This window comes from Apostichopus japonicus, chromosome 12, assembly GCF_037975245.1.
Source record: "Apostichopus japonicus isolate 1M-3 chromosome 12, ASM3797524v1, whole genome shotgun sequence".
In the NCBI taxonomy this organism is placed as follows: Eukaryota; Metazoa; Echinodermata; class Holothuroidea; order Aspidochirotida; family Stichopodidae; genus Apostichopus; species Apostichopus japonicus.
Window position 1 is genome coordinate 3,403,865 of NC_092572.1, and position 24,257 is coordinate 3,428,121.

A 24,257-nucleotide genomic window follows, 5' to 3' on the forward strand; every position below is an offset into this window, starting at 1 on the left:
ACTTTTTTTCTATCATTACGTGGCTAGTAAAGATATCCGTAGTCTACGTACACTTGTACTTCCGCAATAGAACAAATTTGGCGCAAAATACAGAAACATGGATCGGACTGTCTGTAACGAAACTACAGTACATGTACGTATAACGTTGTTACAGTTTACAACTCTTACTTACTATGTAGGCCTAGAAAAGATAAGGCACAACAGTCGTAACAACTAACATTGCGTTTGTATTTTTTGGTTTCAGTAAGGAAAGAACTCTGATAACCATCCCTCTACTACTACTAATTGAAATGAAAACGCTGAATGCTGGGCGAAGTGGGTAGGCCTAAGTACCATTTTATTCTAACTCATCGTGTTTGGTTAACGTATATTCTTTGTCATTTTTACATGAAATGGCTAGGCCTAGTTAGTCTAGGCGTAGCATAGCAATCGAATAAGCTAGGAGGTCTTCTACTAGTAGTAGTACTACACTGGGCCTCGAGTCTACACCAAGTGACGTACCTATGCAGTCTCAGTCAATTATAAACAGAAATTGGCGATGGACACTGGTTTCACTAAAGCCAACATAGTGGCCTGACTGTCACATCAAACAGGCTAGGCTACTCATAGTCATAGTGACCTGACTCCGCAAACCTGTGAATGTGTGATATCTGGGACTAGCCTATGTGGGATCATGTTTGGCAGAAAGGAAAAACTTGACCATAATTATTAATTAGGCCTAAATTAACATCCTTGCTAGGCTATGTGTAGGGATGTCTAGTTTTGTCATAATAAATTATTCATCAGCTCTTCTCATGCATATAGTGACTTGCAATGTCTTACTCAAACTTGTCTCAGTCTTACTCTTAGCTGTTAGAAGATGAAGGAGTAGCCTAGGACCATCCACAACTAAGAAGTTACTGCTTTCACTGGTTTTACTATACTTCCAGAAATGCAGCATTCTCTATAAACTCATCTGCTGTTACTGAGAGTGATTCCATTACAGTTCATATGAAAGAATGGTGACACCATTTGTTGATGGTTGGGACTTTGTCCAGACACTAGGAGAGGGTGCCTATGGAGAGTAAGTTACATTGTTCAACTCAATATCAGTCCTGTTGCTGTTGTTCTAAAACAGAAATCTCTCAAACTGATTTCACTAATGTAGGTTTTAATATTTGAGAAGGGAGGCAGCGGTCTGAGTAAGTCCAATGCCCTTCCTTGATGTTAAATTGATGGCTGTGATAGCATGATGTGCACATGAAAATCATTGCTGTAAAAAATCATTGGATCATCCCACTTCCCTGAACCATCAATGTCAGGTGCATTGCATAAAACTCACTCTAAAGCTGGAGGTAGGCTTGGGCCAAACAACCACTGAGTAACAATATGGTGGGTGCAACCTAAACTGTCTTCACTCTTCAATAATAAAAGCTTTCATTTCTTCTTCAGTACTTATTGCAACTTAATTGTACTGAGTATTTTTTAACCGTCCTGCAAATCTATTTTGGTAATATTTTAATGTTATTCTACAGTATCTACTGTATCTATAGATGCGATTTTGTTTCTATTACATTTCCTCATTAGCTGCTATCAATCTATAGATCTAAAATACTGTTTGTTTTGACATCTGCCGCAATCACTAAGTAGCCTACTTGTATCTACCAATGATTTTATTTATCTCTCAATTATCACTTCACTTTGATTGAATTTTCCTTGAAACCAGAGTGAAGCTTGCCATAAGCAGATCAACTCATGAAGCTGTTGCAGTGAAGGTTCTACAACTGAACAAACAGACCACTGATGCTGTCAGGAAAGAGGTGGGTTAGAATTTAAGATGTATTTATCAATAATCATCTCACCCTCCCTTCTCAGCGTGACCCTGAACTCACTTGGAAAATAGAATGCAAGTTGTACTGCCCTATCTGCTTCCAATACTTCCTCCATTTTGTGTCCAGCCTTGTCTACTATTCACAAAAACATGTCCAGTCCTTGAACATGTCTTTGCAAGAAGTTGTCTATCTGTTGCATCTGATTGTATGGACACCATGTAGTGTTAAATGGAGTCTTGGGCTGTCATGAAATCTGGTATATCTGGTGTGTTAAATTATGAGATGGAGTTTACATTGTAATGGATTCAAAATGACTTTGTTCACTGTGACTGCACTGGAGTTATGTTGAGTGAGAAGTGTGTGGGGGGGGGGGGGGAGCTTCACTGCCAAAATTCTTGATGAAAAGGGTCAGATGCTGATGTATCTGGGAATGATAATTGGTTGTTCTGAGAGCTGGAATGGGTGTGATAAGTACCAGTAGTTGTGTGTGTCATTTGGAAGGAGAAGGCTGATATATATAGGTATTGGTGATAATTCATGCAATGGATTAGCTTGTGTAAGCTTCATAACAGAACTGGGATTCACTACAACAAAACTAAAATATTGCACATGTAGTGAAGTGAAATTTTGTTGTGTGCACCCGCTGCATATTTGCATGTATTACGTAATAGTTCGTAATAGCCAGTTTGTAGCGTTAGTTGTTTCCACGTGTTTCTTCAGTTCTGTACACGGTGTTGTATGGCGAACATCGTCCCTGCAGATCTCCGGGGCTCGCCTCGTAAACCCCTTACTATTTTGGTCATATTCATTACTCGGGTCGTCAATAGCCCAGAGTTTATCCATATCCTTATTATCTGGAGTCAGGAAGGAGATGTCACCCTTCTCAGAGGCAGGATGCCTCAGGTTTTTGGATGGTTCAGCTTCTGTCTCGAAGTCCTTGGTTTCCCAAGATGGCGGATGTACTGTATACCATAGCGAGCCAACTAGCTTGACAGAGTCTCCTTGCCGTATTCTTGATGTCCGCGAGCTTCCTGTACCGCGAGCGAAGAGTCTCTTTCGTCTTGTTATTCGCGAGCGAGCTGACTCCAGTATAGTAAGGGATTAAGTAACACATATTATTATTGTTTAATACCCTTGTTTACATACCCTTATTGTAAGTTGATCGAATTGGAGTTGTAATTGTTGCCCCTCTGGCTAGGTTGGACTTGACTGTAAAGTACGTATGTTAGGTTGTGTTTGGACCTTGGTCTTATGGTTTTATAGCGTGTGTTGTGTACACTATGTAGATCAGTGGTTGTGTATCGTTAAGCACATGGGTGCTAGTAGTACTGCGTACGTTTAGTATACTGTAGAGTGACAGTAACGGTTAGGTTGAGTTTATATACAGAGAGTTTATATACAGTCACGTGAAGTATCCAGAAAGTTATTAACAGTTACGTGTATTGTACTGTATTGACAGTTGAGTTGTATTGAAAGATTATTATTTTATTGTACCTGTATTTCAGTATTCTACTGCTCGCAGTGTAAAGAGTGTACGTATTTGTATTTTGTATCTTGAACATGATTGTTACTGTTGGTCACTATAGAGTTGTCTCAAGAGCTTGTCCTTCTAATCTTAGTCTTTATGGATAGCTATGGAGTGCCAAGTCTCTTGAGAGTTTGTGGGTTCAGGAGGTGTAAATTCCTGCTGTCTAGGAACAGTACGGTGAAAAGGCCTATAATGAGTTGCAGCGGCATTAGTTGCCCTAGGCTGGCCATTACGAAGGTGCCAAAAGTCCTCGCCTGTTGGCAAACGTTTATTATTATCTATGCAGTCTATTTCATAATGTTCATTTTACATTTTTCCTTATACGCTTTATGCATTGTTGTTCTGTATTGTACGAGTGCTATGTCGTATTGCAGGGTAATATTATTGAGTCTTTAATTGGTATATATTTCACAGTTGGAGCATAGGTTCTGTGAATATTACTTAGATTGAGTATAGGTTTTTCCCCCGAGTAAGGGTAGTTTATTAAGATAGTGAAGAGACCCTTGAGCCATTTATCATACAAAGCCATTTAATACTGTCATGTGTCATGACTTATTCTTCATTTGTATATTTTCATATTATTGTGTAGAGTTTGTAATAAAAGTCAGTCTTTGTTTCAACGCAAGAACACTCTTGCCTCCTCATTGATAACTTATGAGTTCGAAGCGAAGGAACCCTAACCGGTAATTTCCCCCGCCATCCGCGGTTCGCTTCACACAGAAAGTAGAATTATTGCGCAACAACAGTTTTTATGAACAGAACCATTTTTAGTATTCCCTGTGTTTAATAATAACTTGTTTTTTTTTTTCTATAAGCCCTAGTTTATACGATAGGATTAATACTTTTTCTATTACAGTATGTGATGTTTGTAATAATTTTACTTCAAGTTTCCTTCCTAAATTTACAGAAAAGTTATTAAAATATCTCTTTCTTTTTGTCATGTTCAGGTTTGCATTAACAGAATGCTCACCGATCAAAACATTATCCGATTTTATGGTCAACGCAAAGAGGAGAATACACAATACCTCTTCTTAGAATATGCAAGCGGTGGAGAACTGTTTGACCGAATTGGTAGGTTGAGGAAGTAAATATTCCTGTCCAAGATAAAAAAATTGTTTTAAAGCTCATCAGTAGCGTCATATTCTTAAAATGAGGTCATAACTGAAAGCTTCTTACTTTCTATATAGTAATTATAATAATTTTCGATATAATAATATAGAGATTCAATTGAGTAACTTGGTGTTTTGAACCAGTTACCAGCTCGTACAATGTTATTACCGAGTGTAACTGAACACATGCTAAGGAGAGGACATGTTACAAGCATTGCACATTAACTAAAGGTGACCAGTTGTCCGCGATTTTCAGGGACAATCCCTGATCACTTGTTGATGTTCCTGATGAACAAGTGTCCCCGAAAATGTCCCGATTCGTCAAATTGTTCAGGAATTCGAAAATATCTCACATTATTTGTAAAATAATTGTAAAACAAAATTTAGTCAAGTGTGCAGTCCCAGAACGGAACTAACCAGTATTTCAGGTGGGCCAGTGTAAAGCGGAAAATGCTAGATCGATCTAGCCGAGCACTCTTTCTTAAAGTAAGTAAATTTCATCTGTGAAAAAGCTACATTTTTGAAAATAAAATTGATTTAAAAAAGTGCTTCTAAGTATTGACCATTTTACATCTAAGCACCTTAGGCACTTGACAATTTTCACCCTCCCCTTAGACCCCTCCCCCATATCAGTCACGCATTACGGTAAATGTCCCTGATTCCAGTCAGGCAAATATGGTCACCCTACACTAAATAGATTGTACAGAACAAACAGGGTTAAAAGTTTTATGGTTTGTTGGTGGTCAGAGATGACATCAGTTTCTTTTTACCAACTGGTGAAAGTCTCAAGGATATAGCTATATGGTGATTGTCTGCATCAACCAGCACACAGTTTTACTGATCAACACCAATGAGAACCATTCCAACCAGCACTCCCTGATTGCCAGAACTAATGGACTAGCACTAGGAGAGAATTGTATACATTTTGAACCTAATTAATGACTTAGATTTTCTTGAGCATTCAACTTGCATCATGGTATACCTTCTGTACATCAATCCTGTTGACCTAAAAATTGGTCGTTCTGAGAGAGTGATAGAAGATTCCAAATTTCCTGAGAAAAAAGCTGCTACGTTTAACTTTGTGTGAAGTCAACCGAGGGTTCTAAACTAACGTCAACATCTAACAGATCCAGATAAATCATACTTTTGATAAATATTTTCATTTCAGCCAAAAGTAATATTGTTCTGCACTTTTTTGAGCTACTTTAGTTACTATCTTGTGCAGACATTAACATCTGGCTAAAGTCATCTCATAATATTATTATTTTGTTTTTGATCCACAACTTTATTCTGCAATTTTACCAAAATTATGGAGTGTTACTCAAAACGAAATTGCAATTTAGCAAATTAGGACACCCCATATTTGTCCACCAATTGAGTTCAGCAAAGAAGTTAATTGACTAGTTCTTTAGAATTAAATTCTATTGTAGCTTTTATTTTAGCCAGCTTGTTTTTAGTTATCAAGGTTAGTTAATATCAAGACTATTTACTAAACATTTTCTACAGTTCATAAACAAAAAATGAACAGCTCTTGTTTGACATTTCCGGACCCCTGTTTATAGTTTTAGAATAATTCTTAAAGTCCCATCTATAAAGTGAGAGTAAAGTTGTTATCGGTGACATTGTCCATCATTTTAATCTCAATCTACTTCTCTTCCATTGCACTCTAGAACCTGATGTGGGGATGCCAACCTGTGATGCTCATCGGTTTTTCTCCCAGCTGATAGAGGGAGTAGAGTATCTTCATAAAATGGGAGTCACTCACCGAGATTTAAAGCCAGAGAACTTGCTGCTGGATGACAATGGTGAGAAGGAGGAATATTTCTACATATTATGTATGTGTTTAACTATAAAAATAACCATGGAACTCTCACAAGGATAATAATACACAAACTGGAATTGGGAAACAAAATTTAAAAGTGGACAAGTTTGCAGTCCTGAAGAAAGATAATCCTTACAAATTGCACGAAATTCTTAACAATTACACAATCCTAAGGAATTGTTACTTCTTTTCAGCTAGATGAAACATATTTGTTACAGGTGTTGTATTTTTCTGTATCACCCTCAGATAATTTAAAAATTTCTGACTTTGGACTTGCGACGGTCTTTCGTCATCAAGGCAAGGAGCGGAAGCTGGGTAAATGTTGCGGCACTCCACCATACGTAGCACCAGAGATCTTACAGAAGGAGGAATACAGGGCTCAACCAGCTGATGTCTGGTCTTGTGGAATTATTCTGGTCGCCATGTTGGCTGGAGGTCTATACTTTGGTTTCTGTTTTTCACCCCACTGTTCTCTGTTTCTACAATCAGGTGTCCGTAGTTTTGCCTGTAATCTAGTATTGTCTTTCTAGAAGTTTCTGAAACTATTTTCCTGAGAGTCATGTACCCCTCCAGATTATTAGCAGACTTAAAGGAGGATTAAACTTTGATAAAGTAGTTTTGCTGTTCCTTATAATGATTTAATGGACACAATTCAATCTTGCATTAATTAATTATAATTACCATTGTTAATGATCTCTCTAGCATACATGGTAGCAATGATGTTGACATTTAGAGACAACTCCTGTCTGAATTTTAGTACTATATTAACATTGTGAGATGATTAAAGAATGTTATATTAACAATGTATTTATACTAACAGTAATAATGAGCTTGAGAGAATAATAATTTGAGCTGGAGAGAATAATAATTTGAGCTGGAGAGAATAATAATTTGATAACCATACACATGTCTGGGTATTAAGCCAAATGGGTTTAGATTGGATTTCATGTTGCTTGCATCAGAATGGAATTGTTTGTACAATTTAGTGAGAAACTATCAGCAAATTAAAAAAAAACCTTGCTTTGCTTCTGCATAAAACCTTCTTGCCCCCACAAACAATGTCCTTATTAAACCAACATGCAAAGTACATCTAGTCACTGGTCTGCTTTTGTGAATGTGAATTATGAGCATATTTAAAATTTATTTTAACATCAGTTTAAAAATGTGAGCAAGCAAGGTGCAATGTAATTTTCACAATAATAGATTTAAGTATACTGTAGTAGGGATACATCTGACTAAAACAGTTTAAATGAAGTAAAAACGTGGTAGGTTTTTGGGGGAAGGGGGAAGTGGGGGTATTATGGCACATTGGTCTTTCTCATGTACATACATATTTTCCTTTATCAATGTATCAATAAGTAAAATATCTTTCAAGATTACCGCAATGAGGTACATCTTTCGCCATTTTTATTTTGCTTTCTGTTTTTTAAAAATAATGAGATTATAAACAGGCCAATAAAGAGGCCAATAAATAGGCCAATGAGATTATAAACAGGCCAACTTACTTTTACACATTCTCCTACAGTACACAGGCTCTCTAGTAGATAAGCAGTTTGCTAACAGTTTTATTTTATATTGACTCTAAACAGTTAGTAAATAGAAAGTGTATATATGATTTTCATCATTGCCCCAGTCATATCCCATTGACATTTATGTAGCAAGATAACTGAGTTTGCTATTTCAATATACTCAGTTGGCTATTTCACATACAAAGGGCATTGTTTAATCTTCTGTGAAAAGTACCAAATTGTGTGTTTCATTTGAGAATGGGATACCTGATTTTATATTCTTTAATCCACAGAGCTACCCTGGGATGAGCCGACACCAGAATGTAAAGAATACAAAGATTGGTTGAACAAGAAAATACAGGTCTCTCCTTGGAAGAAGGTGGACATGGTGGCATTAGGTTAGTCAGCATTTCTATCGAAAGTGTGCTTTATTTAATTGATAAAAGGAGACCCAAAGATGAACATAACTATCAATGTGTGTTATAATTGCTAATATATTCATATATGGTAATATATACAAATATGGTAATGATGAACAGCTTCATTTGTCATGTATATGAAAATGCTTGGAAATTATGAACAAACCAAAGAAAAATCCATATTAATGGTGCTGGGGACTTGTAAACAAACAGAAATACTGGGGAATTATAAAACAAAACTTGGAACAGGCAGAGAAAGTTTTAAATGAACTGAAAAAAGTTATATTTTGGCTTATTTTTATTAAGAACATACAGGTAACTTTGGGGAGGGAGTGGAGTAGGTCACTTTGAAATATAGTGCATACCAACACATATGTTCAAAATATATAATATGATAATTATGATACTTATCCACAAATTCTGACTTAATGAAAAAGAAACTTGAACCAACTCGATTTTGACTAATACATCTGATTTTCATCAAATAAATCTGATTTATTTTTATTTTGTTCAATTAAATAAAAGAAACATAACAAGTCAGATTTTTTATTATTTAGTAGCTTCTGTGTAGCCTGCATATACCACAAAAACATTTACAGGTAAACATACTATTCATGTGAAACAGTATGAATTAAAAAGAAATAAAACAAAAATTATTCAAAACAGACTTTTTAGAAAAAGAGAAGATAGGCCAAGCCAATATAAAGTGTACCTTTTACCTCATCTTTCCTTCTAGGCTGGCCAAAGCAATCCTTGTTGATGATAACCTTTATTAATTAAGTTGATTAAGTTTAGTCAGTTTGATTCTCTTTCTCTTAAACCAGCATTGTTAAGGAATATTCTTCAGCATGAACCAAGAAGGAGGTACAGCATATCACAGATCAAGAAAGACAGGTGGTTTAGAACTAAAGGTACCGATATTACTATTTAATGTCCTTAATCCTCCCCTCCCCCCACCCCCTCCTCATCAGAGGAGAAGATGCCCTCCCTTTTATCATTCAATCTGGGAGAAGTCCGAACCCATTTTGCCCTTTTGAAACTTCCTTGATAATGCTGCTACGTAGTACAAAAGAAGATTAAAGCAGTTGTAACAATTAACACGTATACTTATATTCTTACCTAGAATAATGTAATGGGCTAGTGGTTCTGAGAGCTCTCTCATTATATTTCCCCGGCCAGATAATAACATTGAGTCCTTGGGAGAAAGGCAATTCCTCTCAATTGTCTCAATCCAACAGAGGTGTATAAATGTGGAACTATGAGAGAACTTGTAAATGTAGTTTAAGAGTGCCAGGTAAGGGCTGCACCTTATTGGATGTACCCCAAGGGATATTTGGTTCACCATAATCCCTCTGGAAGGATTGTTTGAATTGTGAAGGCCTTGGGAAGGATTGTTAGAATTGTGAACACAGGGGTGTGTGGGTTTGACAAGTCACCAATGACTAGTGGTTAACTGTTATAAAGTAGTGTGAGAAAGCCTAGGGAAGAGTGGTTTGAATTTTGAACACAGGGGTGTGTGTGTTTGACAAGTGTTACACCGGGCGGGCCACTGAACTATTACCATTGAGGAGCTTTAGAAGACTGGAGAAGAGAGAACAGGAAAAACTTGGTGTAACAGTGCATAATGGCAATTTTGCAACAGTTTATTTCAACATGTCAGCTCAATAACAGGAACATATGAAATATTAACTCGCCCTCCTTAGATATCTTAATTCTTTGGCATCTGACTTACTCAAAATCTAAATCCAGGACTTTTAGGTGATTCCACCTAGTTTTACAGTTCAGCAGAACTAAATTATTACATATATACTTTTCCCTACTATCAAGGAAATATGCATTACCTCACCGAGGTCTTAACACACACTCAGAATGATTCAATTGAACTATATGCACTAGTAATACCATCGTAGCCGACGACATAATTCAGGGGATTCCCCTAATGGCGACATCAATCGTGACGTCACTTCACAGTGACCACGAGGCCATGGCCGCCATGATCATACAGCCATAGCCTACACTTTCATCACGTATGAACAAATGCTGCACACAAACACCTTCAAAATGGTCACTCCTGCATCATACCAAAACTCTAAACTAACATAATTAATCAATATCAACTGTAATTAATGATAACAACTGTAATTAATGATAACAACTGTAATCCTTCATCCTATATCCATTTTCCCAGTAAAATAGCTTACAATTCCTGACGGAAAATAACCTGTCAGCTTTGTTAACACTGCGATCCCCATGTACTCTATGATAGTTATCACGCTACGTTAGCATGCACACACACAGTATACTAACAACCTAACGGGCATGAGCTTACGCATGCACTACGATACATAATTATAACCTTCACAAATAATACAGTTTATTCCTTACTTATTTGCTGCTTAACAACAGGTCATCCACACATAAAACCAATATATTTAAGACCTCTAAACATTTATGATGGGCTTAGTAGTACTTGATTTAGCCAAAAGGTAGGATTTAAAGACCATCTCACCTGGAGAAGAGAGAACAGGAAAAACTTGGTGTAACAGTGCATTATGGCAATTTTGCAACAGTCTCTGCATGGGTGCTCCATGCTATGGACCGCCAAATGCGCATTTAATATGAAATTTTGGTGGGGTCCCAAATTTCAACCCGTTACACAAGTCACCAATGACTAAGGGTTAACTGTTATAAAGTATTGTGAGAAAGCCTAGAAGGAAGGATTGTTAGAATTGTGAACACAGGGGTGTGTGGGTTATACAAGTCACCAATGTCCAGGGGTTAACTGTTATAAAGTATTGTGAGAAGGCCTAGGGAAGGATTGTTTGAATTTTGAACACAGGGGTGTGTGGGACAAGTCACCAATGACTAGGGGTTAACTGTTATAAAGAAGTGTGAGAAGGCCTTGGGAAGGATTGTTAGAATTGTGAACACAGGGGTGTGTGGGTTATACAAGTCACCAATGTCCAGGGGTTAACTGTTATAAAGTATTGTGAGAAGGCCTAGGGAAGGATTGTTTGAATTTTGAACACAGGGGTGTGTGGGACAAGTCACCAATGACTAGGGGTTAACTGTTATAAAGAAGTGTGAGAAGGCCTTGGGAAGGATTGTTAGAATTGTGAACACAGGGGTGTGTGGGTTATACAAGTCACCAATGTCCAGGGGTTAACTGTTATAAAGTATTGTGAGAAGGCCTAGGGAAGGATTGTTTGAATTTTGAACACAGGGGTGTGTGGGACAAGTCACCAATGACTAGGGGTTAACTGTTATAAAGAAGTGTGAGAAGGCCTTGGGAAGGATTGTTAGAATTGTGAACACAGGGGTGTGTGGGTTTGACAAGTCACCAATGACTAGGGGTTAACTGTTATAAAGTAGTGTGAGAAAGCCTAGGGAAGGATTGTTAGAATTGTGAACACAGGGGTGTGTGGGACAAGTCACCAATGACCAGGAGTTAACTGTTATAAAGCCTGGTGAGAAGGCCTTGGCCTTGATACAAGACTATAAATCTTCAAGTTAAATGGTAACTTTATATCTTTGACAATTCATTCAGTTTGATGATACCAGTTCCTCAAGTAAAATAACAGAATAATCTTTGAATTCCCCCATCCACCCTCTCCCCACCTCCCCCCCCCCTCACTCAAATGAAGTGGCATGTATGATCAACTGACATTCTGGAACCTTGCTTTCAGGTCAGTCAAGTAGAGTTCCTTCCTGCTCTCCTTCTGGTCAAGTACCTCTCAAACGGTTGTGTTCCAATCACGATTTATCTCCTGCCTCACCATTACATAGGTTCGTTGAGATCTTTAACTAATTATATTTTATCTATTCTGCCCATTGTTATCAGTAAGTGGTAAAGATGCATGAAGGATGGTATAGTAATTATACCATTTATTTCCCTTGTTTTCTTGTTTTGTACTTTTCTTTTCAACATCAGACGAAGGAGGTATATTTTCTGTAATGTTCACAAATCAAAACATGAAGTAAAATGCATTCAAATTTCATGTTCCACACTCTCATGATTAAGTTCTATGATAAGATTAAAACAATTTATTTTCAAACACAGATACATTTATCCAGTTGAGTTGCGTCTTCTTCTACAATATGCCAATGGTTATCCTTGATATTTAGAATGGATTACTCTCTTTCTTTCATATTTTATGTATAATTTGATCTAATTTCAAGGTACCCCAACAATATACCAAATTGTCTCTGTAACTAACCATACCAAGTCACTTTTCTCTGCTCCAGCTATGAGAATGTATCTGCCTCCCAGCCCGCGCCTCATTTGCCAAACTCTCCGATGGTCCCGAAGAACGTCTCTGAAAGTTTGGTGCAAGAATTGTTGAACCCTTTCAGCTTCTCACAACCGGTGCACATGGAGAATCTACTCCTTAGTACCCAGACAGATTGTACTCAAGGGTCCTCACAGGTACAAATCAAAAATACACTGCCATGGTCACCAAATTGTGAAAAGGGAGGGGGTTGGGGTTGGGGAGGACATTTTTCTGTCTAGTACTTTGCCTGCCATCATAAGAGATGGGTCCAATCATGGGTGGGCAAAATGTGCCACCCAGGCAAGTATTCTGCTCCTGCGCTCTCAAGCACCTGCTCATACGTATGAAAAAAAATAGTTTAGACCAGTGTGTGGGTGCTTGAAATGCTTTGTGTGGGGTTGCAGGTTATTAAATTAACAAACATTTAGAAACTGCAGATGACAAGTTGCAATATTGTCACTCCACAAAAACCTGAGGGGGGGGGGGAATGTCCCTTCCCCCTCCCATAAATTGACACCCATACCCTATGGGTAAATGTTTATATGGTAGTCCTGTCTTCTGAGACCAAATTTCTGTTTCCAACAACCAAAATAAGCTGTGGCGATTGTCCGGTGATTGCATTAAATTAAAGTTACACTATAACTAACACCCTCAAATATTTAGGTAAAATGATTGCTTTTACCACCCCAACCCCAGTTTTTGTGCTATTTCACCTAGTCTACACATATCTTTTGCAATGTACTTATTGCTCATTGTTTTTTCTTGGACATTCAAAATGTAATGCCTGGTTGTCCAGAGCACAAGCAGAAAAGAATCTTTGGAAACTTGCCCTTCCACTGCTATTCGTTACCAGTAGACTCATTTCTCTCGGCAATATTTTGTCTGATAAATTGGTAGACAGCTGTAATGCTATAATTTGGTGATATTTCTACATGTAATTGCTTCATTGATTGATAGCTTGGAGCAGATGTAGGATTCATGCATAAGTCAACAAAATACATCGTAAGGATGTTTCATGTGCAAAACATCTCATTCTACAGGAATGTTAGGATGCTCTTGTTAAAAATTAAACTTATCTGGCATAATATGCCTTAATAATGTCTTTAGCAAATGTTTCATTTTTCTTGAGATTACCACATTCTTACATTATGCAGATTCCAATTATTATGTTTGTTGACTCCATACGTTACGTTTCTTACCTTACTCAGACTCCGTACCAGAAACTGGTTAAGAGGATGACTCGATTTTTCAGCAGCCTGGACACTGAGATGACAAAGGAGAAACTAACTCTTATTCTAGACAAACTTAGATACACATGGAAAAATCATCACTCTAATCAGGTAATATATGGATTTGTATTTTATCAAGTATTCTACTCAGTTGGCACAATTTCCTATTATGCTTATACCATGCAATGCTGCCCTCTCATGTCATGACCTTTGCAAAGGTGAAAAGAATACTCCCCCCCCCCCAGTGAAAAAAAAAAAAATGTGGTGTCACTACGAAATCAAACATCAAATATCATAAAATGGGAGCTGGTCCATGGGATTTTAAATTGCAATATTCCTCAATAGTAGTTGGGTCTTTCGTTAGTTAATTGTTGCAGTTTTGCCATCATATAGTGCTGTAGCATTGACAGTGAAGATGTTGTTTGGGCTAGCTTAAATATTGCTTGTTATTAATGACAATTTTTCTATCTGGAGTATTCCATTTTACAATCTCCTGTGATGTTAACAGTGTCAACAATCATTTTATAGGGGTTACAATTGATAGGCTTTACTATAGATAGCCTTACATTGTACATATTCATTAAAGTTTAGGCTTCATAGTAAGCCATGAAACCTTTTTTGGTCTTGAGAAACTCTGGAATTTACTTTGTTTATAGTGTGGAAACCATGTATTCAGACAACATAAACGTGGGAGTTTGCTTTCCACATTTAAAATCAGAAGGGAAATAAAGTGTTCTTTGACTGAATCATTTTTGAACTTGCATGAACCACTCCCAGATCTCATCCTTGTATTAAACTGTTATTCTTTACCAGGCTTGGGGTAATCGTAATCAGTAATCGTAATCGATTACAATCGATTACATTTTTTGAAGTAATCGTAATCGTAATCGATTACTTTTGTGAAAATTACCAAGTAATCGTATTCGATTACTAGGGCGAAGTAATCGTAATCGTATTACATTTATGATTACAGTGAAATTTGAATGAGAAGGGCAAATTAAGTAGAAATGATTAAAACTAATTCTTACTATTGGCTTTTAGTGTGACCAAAGAAGTGTTCCTGCTTCTAGAATTCTCTAGCACAATAAACATTTCAATGTTCATTAGTAAAATGTTAATTATGCTCATCTCATGTTGTGGGGAAAAAAGTTATTAAAAAATTATCCTACATTCCATTGTCCAATAACCCATCCAACTTTGCACCATTTACACCTCTTTAATTAATGTAATTAACCTTGTTGCTGAAAAAATCACTGCAAATTAAGTATTTTGGTGGATCGGAATTTGCTTTACCAGAGTTGACCACTTTTTGATGAAAATAATTTACTCTTACTTTGGCCTTCCATGTCCCATGTACTGTGGAATGCCCCATTTCAAAGCTGTTTAGTTTTATTTTGGTGTTATAATGTAAAAGAGTTTTTAGTTTTGCTGCTATGCAGAAATTATTAGTTTACAAAATATAGTGTTGCATGAAAATCTTCATTTGTTTTACTTTAGTATATGGGCGATTCCATGGTAACTCGCATTACACTTTTTGCTGTTTTTTTATAATCCAAGTGCTGTGGCTCGAATATGGGTTAGTGTAACTCCTCAATTTTCTGTGGTGTTATACCCAACATTCATAGCTACAATATGAAATCATCAAGAATTATCATTGTGTTCGCCTTAATGTATGGTGCGCTTCCAAATATCGGTAACTCGCATTACAGAAAAAGGACACCTGAAAAATTGACACCGGTACAAAATGGCACTGTGCTCAAACAAAGAATGATTTCTTCAATTGCATACATGTACAAGATATCTACCCTACTGATGTTTATAAATCAGCAGTAGAAAATATGAAACAACTTCAGATGTGGTATTGAGGGGGGAAAAGTCTGGTAACTCGCATTACGGTAACTCGCATTACACTTTTTCCAGTCATCGATTTTGCTCTTTATTCATCAAATTCTTTGAAAGAGATATGCTCCAAAGCCATTTTTGAAACTCTTGGAAACTCTTAGAAACTGTAAAACTCTTTCCAAAACTTTTAACAACATTTTGCAACAGTTTGCAAATCATCCTGACAATTATATCAATAATAATCGAAGTTGATTGAACCAGAAAATCAACTGAAGAATTGTTGACTAACAAGATTGCAATACACTATTGAATTATCAATCCATATTTCCAATCAAGCTAATCCAAAATTGTTGACTTACAAGATTGCAATGTACACTCTTGAATTATCAATCCAAATTTCCAATGAAGCTAATCCAAGCAAACTGGTAGCTCTCCTCTTCCATTTTAATGTATCAAAACATCTACTGAAAGTTAAACAGGTTCACAGCTTATATAGTGAATTACAAGAAAAGTTTCTTTGGCATGTTAATTAGTGATTGGTTCTTTGGAAATTTGTATTTAGGGTTCTTAGGAAAAGCATGAAACTAATAAAACAATCCTTGTTCCTAATTCTATCAGTATAATAACAATATCAACAATAACACAATAGATGTTTCATCATGCGGTATGAGGGCATGGTGGTAGCTATATATGGCCATTCTAGATAACCTTGAATGGATGGTGTTTTGTATCAAATTAGAATTTTGATGCAAACTTGAATTGGCCACAACTATTAGCAATCAAAGGTGTTCCCAACTTCTTTATCATCTTGCTTCGTCGATAGAAAGTTTTATCGTCCCTGGGGTTTGGCCATTTCCAGTTATCAATTCCTGTGAAATCTGGTGGCCTGCCTTATTTTGTGTAATTTGGGGATTTGAAATGCTTTGGAGTAAAGGTTGATTTTCACATTGTAGTGATAAGACACTCATATTGGGGAAAGGGGTTTGCACATCATGATATTTGGGGAACACACATTTGAATTGGTAAACCACACCAATCTATTCCAACTGACCAAGCCTCTGCAATCCTGCCCCATCCCCCCCAGCAGCCCCAATCATCCCCTATGCAAACTCCCCGTCCGTCCCATACCCTCTGCCCACCCCACTAATTCTGAGGTGCCCACACCCTTGGCAGCATCAGCTTTCACATCAAGACTAATTTCCATCAAGATGTTAGGCACATTATAATGGTCATGATTTACAATATTTGCCCATCCTTGAACATATAGATTACTATGTGATAGGCTACAGACTAATATAACCTAAGCTCTCACAATTTGTCCTAAATATTGTACTAAGCAATTAATATCCCATGAAAATGCTAGTGTTAAAATGGAGAAAGAATAGGCTAACTTTACTCATTTGATGATGTCACAGTTGAATGCAACTTGGAAGGTCCGTGATTCCACAAAGGTCAGGTGATAAAATCATCAATGTCTGTTGAAACTGTCTTAAGGGTCACATGTGATGTAATGGAGGTTGCAGTGCATTCTGGGTACAGGAAGTAACTACTGTGCACACCTTATATAAGTATTTAGTGCGCTGTATTGTTTTGTTGATCAGTAGTACTGCAAGTGAGATTGGAATAATATGTGGTAACTCGCATTACAGCGGTAACTCGCATTACTGGTAACTCGCATTACAGTTTTCAATGGCTATTTATATCTATATACTAGGTACATTTCTAATTCTTTCAACTATTTTTATACTCTTTACTTTGACTAGAAGCATAATATGAAATGGCAGGAAATTATCTGCTCCAGTGAAAAAAAAAAGTTAAAAACTTGGTCTTTCGGTAACTCGCATTACGCTCTCAAATCAGCTATGTGTCGTTACAGCCATATATGCCTACAAACCATACTGTTTGGAGGAATTGTGATTAATATTTTAATATATCACTAATGGCACTACCAATACATATATAACAAATTTATTTAGGTTGCTTTCAAATATGGAAATCTGAGACTTTGAAATATCCATACTATTTCCTCAAATATTCCCTCAAAAATCAACATTAGTCAGGTATTCACATTTTTTGGTAGAAGAACGTGATATAGTTGGAAAAAAAAGTACATAACCCAGACCCTAAATGTGTTTATAGTATATTAGAAGCCAAAAATGGCTGCAGAAATGATTTTGAAAATTTGGGGTCATGTCCCTGTTTTCACGGAATCGCCCATATGTCTGTTTACTCTTTGTCTGTTTAAATTGTATTTTTTACTGGACTTATGGGTTACACATCTTAAATGTGTTAAGGCATAAATGTGTAATGCCTGGTAGGAATTGTAGATATACTTCCACAATTTTGTCCGTATATACGGTAAATGCCCTTCCTTTGCCCTATTTCATTGCCCTATTTCCCGGCAGAGAGTTATATTAAACAGATATGCAGAGGATTGTGCAAGTAACCACAATGTAATCGTGATTGTAATCACGATTACATTACAATGTAATCGTAATCGATTACTCCTACTTTAGGCTGTAATCGTAATCGCAATCGTAATCATACATTCTCAAGTAATCGTAATCGATTACATTCAGATGTAATCGCCCCAAGCCTGTTCTTTACTTGCTCTGATCTCGCCCTAGTTCAATCATTCACAGATGTCAATCACAAATAGCAAACATATAATAAAGTTTACCCCCCCCCCTCCAAAAAAAAAATTAAAAATAGGTCAACTGCAATTACATGCACATTTTAATTATTGATTAGTCGCTGTTGAATTGAATTCTCATTTTGAATACATGTTTGACATTTCATTAAATATTTGACATCAGAATGAAATCATTTAATTACTTGTCATATGGAAAGATAGCTGGCAAGGAAGTGTCATGCCTTAGTTAATTAGTGCATTAACATTTGGATCAATGGTTGCTATGTTTGTAGCAAATAAAAAAAAAACAAGGAAGATGTTTATGTTTGTTTCATAAATTAACCAAGAAACCAGCCAAGTATTACTCCAAAAAATATTGCAATTCATGCAAAGTAAAACAGATAAACGCCTACATTTAAACTGTTTTAGCACATAAATATGACTGATAATTGTTTACATTCCAAACAAATAGGAAAAAGTAAAACAATGACATTTCCGGCTTTCCTAAAATCAATCTTTGAATATCACCAATGTTTATTTATTACCGACAAACAAATAAATGTCACTTTACAAGTCCTAGTTATGCTAAATGTCACTGTTAATTTGTCAGTTTGGCAAGTGGCCATCAATTTATGTCAATTTGCAGTGTTTCCCAAGTCAGATATTTTGGGAGCAAACGTCCATTAATATTGTCAAAAATCTCACCATTTTTAAAATAAAACCAACAAGCCGCTAGAATATTCTATTAAAATACTAGTGTTTTGGAAAAAACTTAATAAAAATGCTGTTATCTATTCTGGCATCTTCAGGTCAAACCACATCCTCAAGCACTTTGTGTGACATTTTTTTATTTGTTGATATTTTCTGCATTTCATATGGCAACACACATCAGAGGGAATTACCTGTATGTCATTATGGCAAAAATGAGCTGAGAATGCCATTTTTTGGTCTTTTGTTTTAATATCCAATTACCTTAATCATGGAGGAAATATATATTTTTACAAAACGAACTTCTGCAAAAGCCTAAATGCAGAGAACTTTGACAGCTAAGACAACGATATTCAGAAGGTTTACTCAACTATACGTTGTAGAATAGTTTTATCCACATAATTGTCACATCGTCTCTGCAACCGGAGTATCTAAAAAAAAAATGTTAGTATTCTAAAAATTCACAAAACAAAGTCTCTTTTCTTCCCTTTAGGTGACGGTGACTCTCAATGACAAGAGGAAACACAATTTGACCTTTAAGGTTAATCTGCTGGAAATGGACGGAAATGTTCTGGTGGACTTCAGATTATCCAAGGTCTGTGATTCGTTGGAAAGATTCTCACAAAAATGTCAAACACATTGTTCGTGGTTTCAGAAATTTATTGATGTAACCCACTTGTTGATACAAAATACAATATATCGTATACTGCAATCATTGTATAGCACCCCTGCTTTACTAAGATTAGGAATTGATACCAGGATGATAGAAATGCCAACATCTCTGTACAATTTGCAAACGTGTTGCGCACATGTCTTGAGCACCCTCTAGTTGTGCGCAAGAGTGTGGTACAAATTGCAAATGTATTGCGCACATGTCGCTAAGTACAGAGGAGAGGAGACATAGTAAAAATCCATTAAGTTGTGTGTAAGAGTGTGGTACACATCAGTTCAGGGAGTTGAGTCTGAAAGACACGATGTCTAAGTCATGTTTGCTTCACGATGATCAAATGCACTCATTCTATGGGCGCACTCCCTCATGCGAGCATGCAGAAATTGCTTCTAAATTTGAACTTTGGGTTAGCTCAGACCACACCCTAAAGGTAATCAGAATTATCCCCTACTTTTAGGATGCTAAAATTGGTAAAAAGTTTGCAAAATTTTCGGAAGGGTGCGGGGGGTGGGTATGGACTCACAAAGTTATGAGAGGCATTGCAAAACATGGAAGGGGGGGGGGAAGGGTATGGACTCACCAAGTTATACAAGACATTTGGGGGTGTTCAACTGGACATGTCTTGTTTCGGTGTGGAGAACTACTTTGGGGGTGGCAACATTGCTAATTAAACTTGGAACATGATCGATTATTATTTGGCAGATGAACTTTCAAAGTTTGGAATTCTAAACTGGAGATGTCAAGTCTCTTATGTCCAAATTAAAGTACATATTTTGAAGAAGTTGGCTGGAAGAATGTTAAAGTTTGTAGGAACATTACTGTCATGATTAGTTCCTCTCCATCAGCAAAAATAGGAAAGTCAGAAAAGAATCAAACTATGTAAGATCATTTAGAGTAGTTCAACTTGTATAATAATTCAATCCCCTTTTACTGGTGATGTTATGTTTTCATACGATAGATCCCATTGTGTTGAGCTGATGATATGTTCACTCACAAGGTATTGCCTACCCTCAAACTAATGTTTATGTTTCTTAATCTTGTCTGGTTTCTTTCTTCCTCATCATCAAAAATGACTCAAAACCACAAATGTAGACTATTTCCCTTTACAGTGTGTGGGTGTAATTGCATTTCTATAGCTAAATCTGTTAGAGGTTCCAAGATGCATGTTAGAAACAGGACAAAGAGTCATATCAGCTATAAAAACATGGCATAGAGTCATATCAGCTATAAAAGACATGGCATAGAGTCATATCAGCTTAAAAACAGGGCAAAGAGTCATATCAGCTATAAAAACATGGCATAGAGTCATATCAGCTTAAAAACAGGGCAAAGAGTCATATCAGCTATAAAAACATGGCATAGAGTCATATCAGCTTAAAAACAGGGCAAAGAGTCATATCAGCTATAAAAACATGGCATAGAGTCATATCAGCTTAAAAACAGGGCAAAGAGTCATATCAGCTATAAAAACATGGCATAGAGTCATATCAGCTTAAAAACAGAGCAAAGAGTCATATCAGCATTAAAAGCAGGGCAAAGAGTCATTATTATTTGTTATATTTGTTTGGCTCCCTTCTTACTTTCCTTGGAAATGTTTATTATTAACTTACGTATTTCAAGTTTCCTCATTTTCTTTAAACTTCTTGTTATATTTATGTATTTTGCAGGGAGATGGCATAGAATTTAAGCGTCACTTTATGAAGATTAAGAAAGCTCTGGCCAGCATTATTGTGAAAGGACCAAACCTATTTCCTAGTATTCTTCCCTCTGGTGTCGGCAGCAAAGATCCTGAAACATACTCAACAAACCCTTGATTAAGGAAGATACGTTTAGACTGGAAGATACCTGCAAAAGTACTGAATCAACTTTTGTCTTGGTGTTTTCTCATTGTGATGCAATGTCTGTCTTTGTGATGCAATGTATGAAGTTGTGATGCAATGTATGAAGTTGTGATGCAATGTCTGTCATTGTGATGCGTTGACTGGTTGTGATGCAATGTCTGTAGTTGTGATGCAATGTCTGTCACTGTGATGCAATGTCTGTCACTGTGATGCAATGTCTGTCGTTGTGATGCAATGTCTGTCGTTGTGATGCAATGTCTGTCGTTGTGATGCATCATGTATTGTGGGTGTTTGATAATTATATTAATATGAAATGATATTATTGTATGATACTATGTGGATCAGGTGGATATGCAGTTAGGTTAGAGCTGGATGTTGGATCTCGGTAATACAGGCCCTGATAAGTGATTTGGTTGTACAGGGTATACTGTGATAGAAGAACAGAAATACCAACAAAATGAAGATCACATATGAACCTCATCATGTCTATAAATCTGTTTAATATTAGTAATGTTAAAATGTAAATACCTTAGCCAGAATTGCCTTAAATTGTCATTTTTATCCTTCAATGACATTCAAAGTCAGTGCCTACCTTCATTATAGGGGAAGTAATATGGTCAATATTTCTCATTATCTGTTTTGTATTGTTACAAAAAATATTCCTAAACTGGAGAAAGGTTTAGAACTCAGTTTGTAAAATATAAAATTAAAAAATTATCAACTACAGAGTAAGAGGAAAACTGTTCTCATTAGGTCAAATTATTTAATTGTATAAACCCTTTCATCTAAGTAACTTTTCAATGTATCATTAAAAGTGGTGCCTTATAAATGATGCATGCACCCACAGTAGCGCCTTCAAAGGAGTCTTTCATGTGATGCCTTCAAATTGATGCTGTGAGAATATTGCATGTAAATAGTAGGCTTCACAATGATGCCTTAACCAATTGTGCCTTTACAAAGAAGCCTTCAAAAGGATACCTGTAGAATGGTGCCTTTTAGAAGAAGCATTGAAAATGAATCCTTTGTAGTCAAATGTTGCCTTGAGAATATTATAGGGGAACTAATATGGTCAATATTTCTTTTTATCTGTTTGGATTGTTACAAAAAATATTCCTAAACTGAAGAAAGTTTAGAACTCAGTTTGTAAAATATAAAATTAAAAAATTATCAACTACAGAGTAAGAGGAAAACTTTTTATTTGTGGGTTTAATCGTAGAAACCCTTTCATCTAAGTAACTTTTCGATTTATCATTAAAAGTGGTGCCTTATAAATGATGCACCCACAGTAGCGCCTTCAAGGGAGTCTTCCATGTGATGCCTTCAAATTGATGCCGTGAGATATACTGCATGTCAATAGGAGGCTTCATAATGATGCCTTAACCAATGGTGCCTTTACAAAGAAGCCTTCAAAAGGATGCCTTCAGAATGGTGCCTTTTAAAAGAAGCATTGAAAATGAATCCTTTGTAGTCAAATGTTGCCTTGAGAATATTATAGGGGAACTAATATGGTCAATATTTCTTTTTATCTGTTTGGATTGTTACAAAAAATATTCCTAAACTGAAGAAAGTTTAGAACTCAGTTTGTAAAATATAAAATTAAAAAATTATCAACTACAGAGTAAGAGGAAAACTTTTTATTTGTGGGTTTAATCGTAGAAACCCTTTCGTCTAAGTAACTTTTCAATGTATCATTAAAATGGTGCCTTATAAATGATGCACCTACAGTAGCGCCTTCAAGGGAGTCTTCCATGTGATGCCTTCAAATTGATGCTGTGAGAATATTGCATGTAAATAGGAGGCTTCACAATGATGCCTTAACCAATGGTGCCTTTACAAAGCATTGAAAATGAATCCTTTGTAGTCAAATGTTGCCTTGAGAATTTTGCCTGTAAAAGGACGCATTCGAAATGATGCCTTCAGAATGGTGCCTATATAAGAGGACCTTAAAAGGTCAAATTAAAAAAGTGGTGCCTTAAAAATTATGTGATCAGAAAAGCACCTCAGAAATGATGCCTTCCATAATACACTCAAATGACGTCTTTATTACTATATAGAATTGATACAAACCAATAGCTTAATAAAACTTGCATAATAAAATTGATACCGTGTGTTGAAATTATTGGTTGCTCTTTCACCACCCCCCCCCCCCCCTTCACCTCAAAGATGAATCATTTTAGACTCAAAATACGTTGAATTTGAGGGAAAAACGTCCCTGTCTGAACATGTTTCCCTGACTGATGATGGAGATTGGGGTTGGACCTTGGCTCAAACAGCCACAACCTCACCCAAAATTCTTCCAGCCTCTGCAAACCCTCCATGAAGGTTCAGTCCCTCCAAAATCAACTGGGGGAGGGGGGAATCCTCCCACCAAGTTTTGAAACCCTGTGCACGTCAATGGTTAGGTCTAAATGCAAGTTTGTGCTGGTGACTAGTTTTGACCAAAGGATTGTGTAGTCTCACACTCCCTCGTGATCAGCGCCTGGATGGGATTGAATTTGAAGATAAATCATTTGTAGATTTTACGAAGAAAGGTTACTAACTTATCGGAGTACAAAGTGCTACAATCGTTGTACATTATTTCCCGGCTGCCTTACAAAGGAACGTGATATTTCTCTCCATTTTCCTTTCGATTTATTGTGTTTTCCTTATATGTTTTTGTTTGAATGTGAAAGTGACCAGCTGTTACCCCTAAAATAATTGTCTATCGTCCATTGTCAAAGTTTCTATTCACTTATCTCCCACACTGCAATTTACAACAATGTAATGGTTATCCATAATGTGTACCTCAGCATATCTTTACAAACCAGTCATTGTAATATGATCTGAGGTGATTCGAACCTTAGGGAAGAGTATATTTCATAAATCAA

At 36.5% G+C, this 24,257-nt stretch overlaps 1 protein-coding gene across 4 annotated transcripts; it reads left to right on the forward strand.

Moving 5' to 3' along the window:
• Positions 1–45: 45 nt before the first annotated feature.
• On the forward strand, positions 46–23,491 carry LOC139976786 (serine/threonine-protein kinase Chk1-like). 4 transcript variants are annotated; one of them, XM_071985557.1, is made up of 14 exons: positions 115–133; positions 245–319; positions 930–1,063; positions 1,706–1,799; positions 4,287–4,410; positions 6,119–6,253; positions 6,517–6,705; positions 8,072–8,176; positions 9,022–9,108; positions 11,884–11,983; positions 12,443–12,623; positions 13,677–13,808; positions 19,373–19,474; positions 21,217–23,491. In XM_071985557.1, the coding sequence occupies exons 3-14, from the start codon at positions 999–1,001 to the stop codon at positions 21,361–21,363; spliced, it is 1,461 nt and encodes a 486-aa protein (XP_071841658.1). In that variant the 5' UTR covers positions 115–133; positions 245–319; positions 930–998; the 3' UTR covers positions 21,364–23,491. The 4 variants fall into 4 exon arrangements, with proteins under 4 accessions (XP_071841660.1, XP_071841658.1, XP_071841657.1 ...); XM_071985559.1 differs by lacking the exon at positions 245–319 and having other exon boundaries at positions 46–133; XM_071985556.1 differs by lacking the exon at positions 115–133 and having other exon boundaries at positions 160–319.
• The last annotated feature ends 766 nt before the right edge of the window (positions 23,492–24,257 follow it).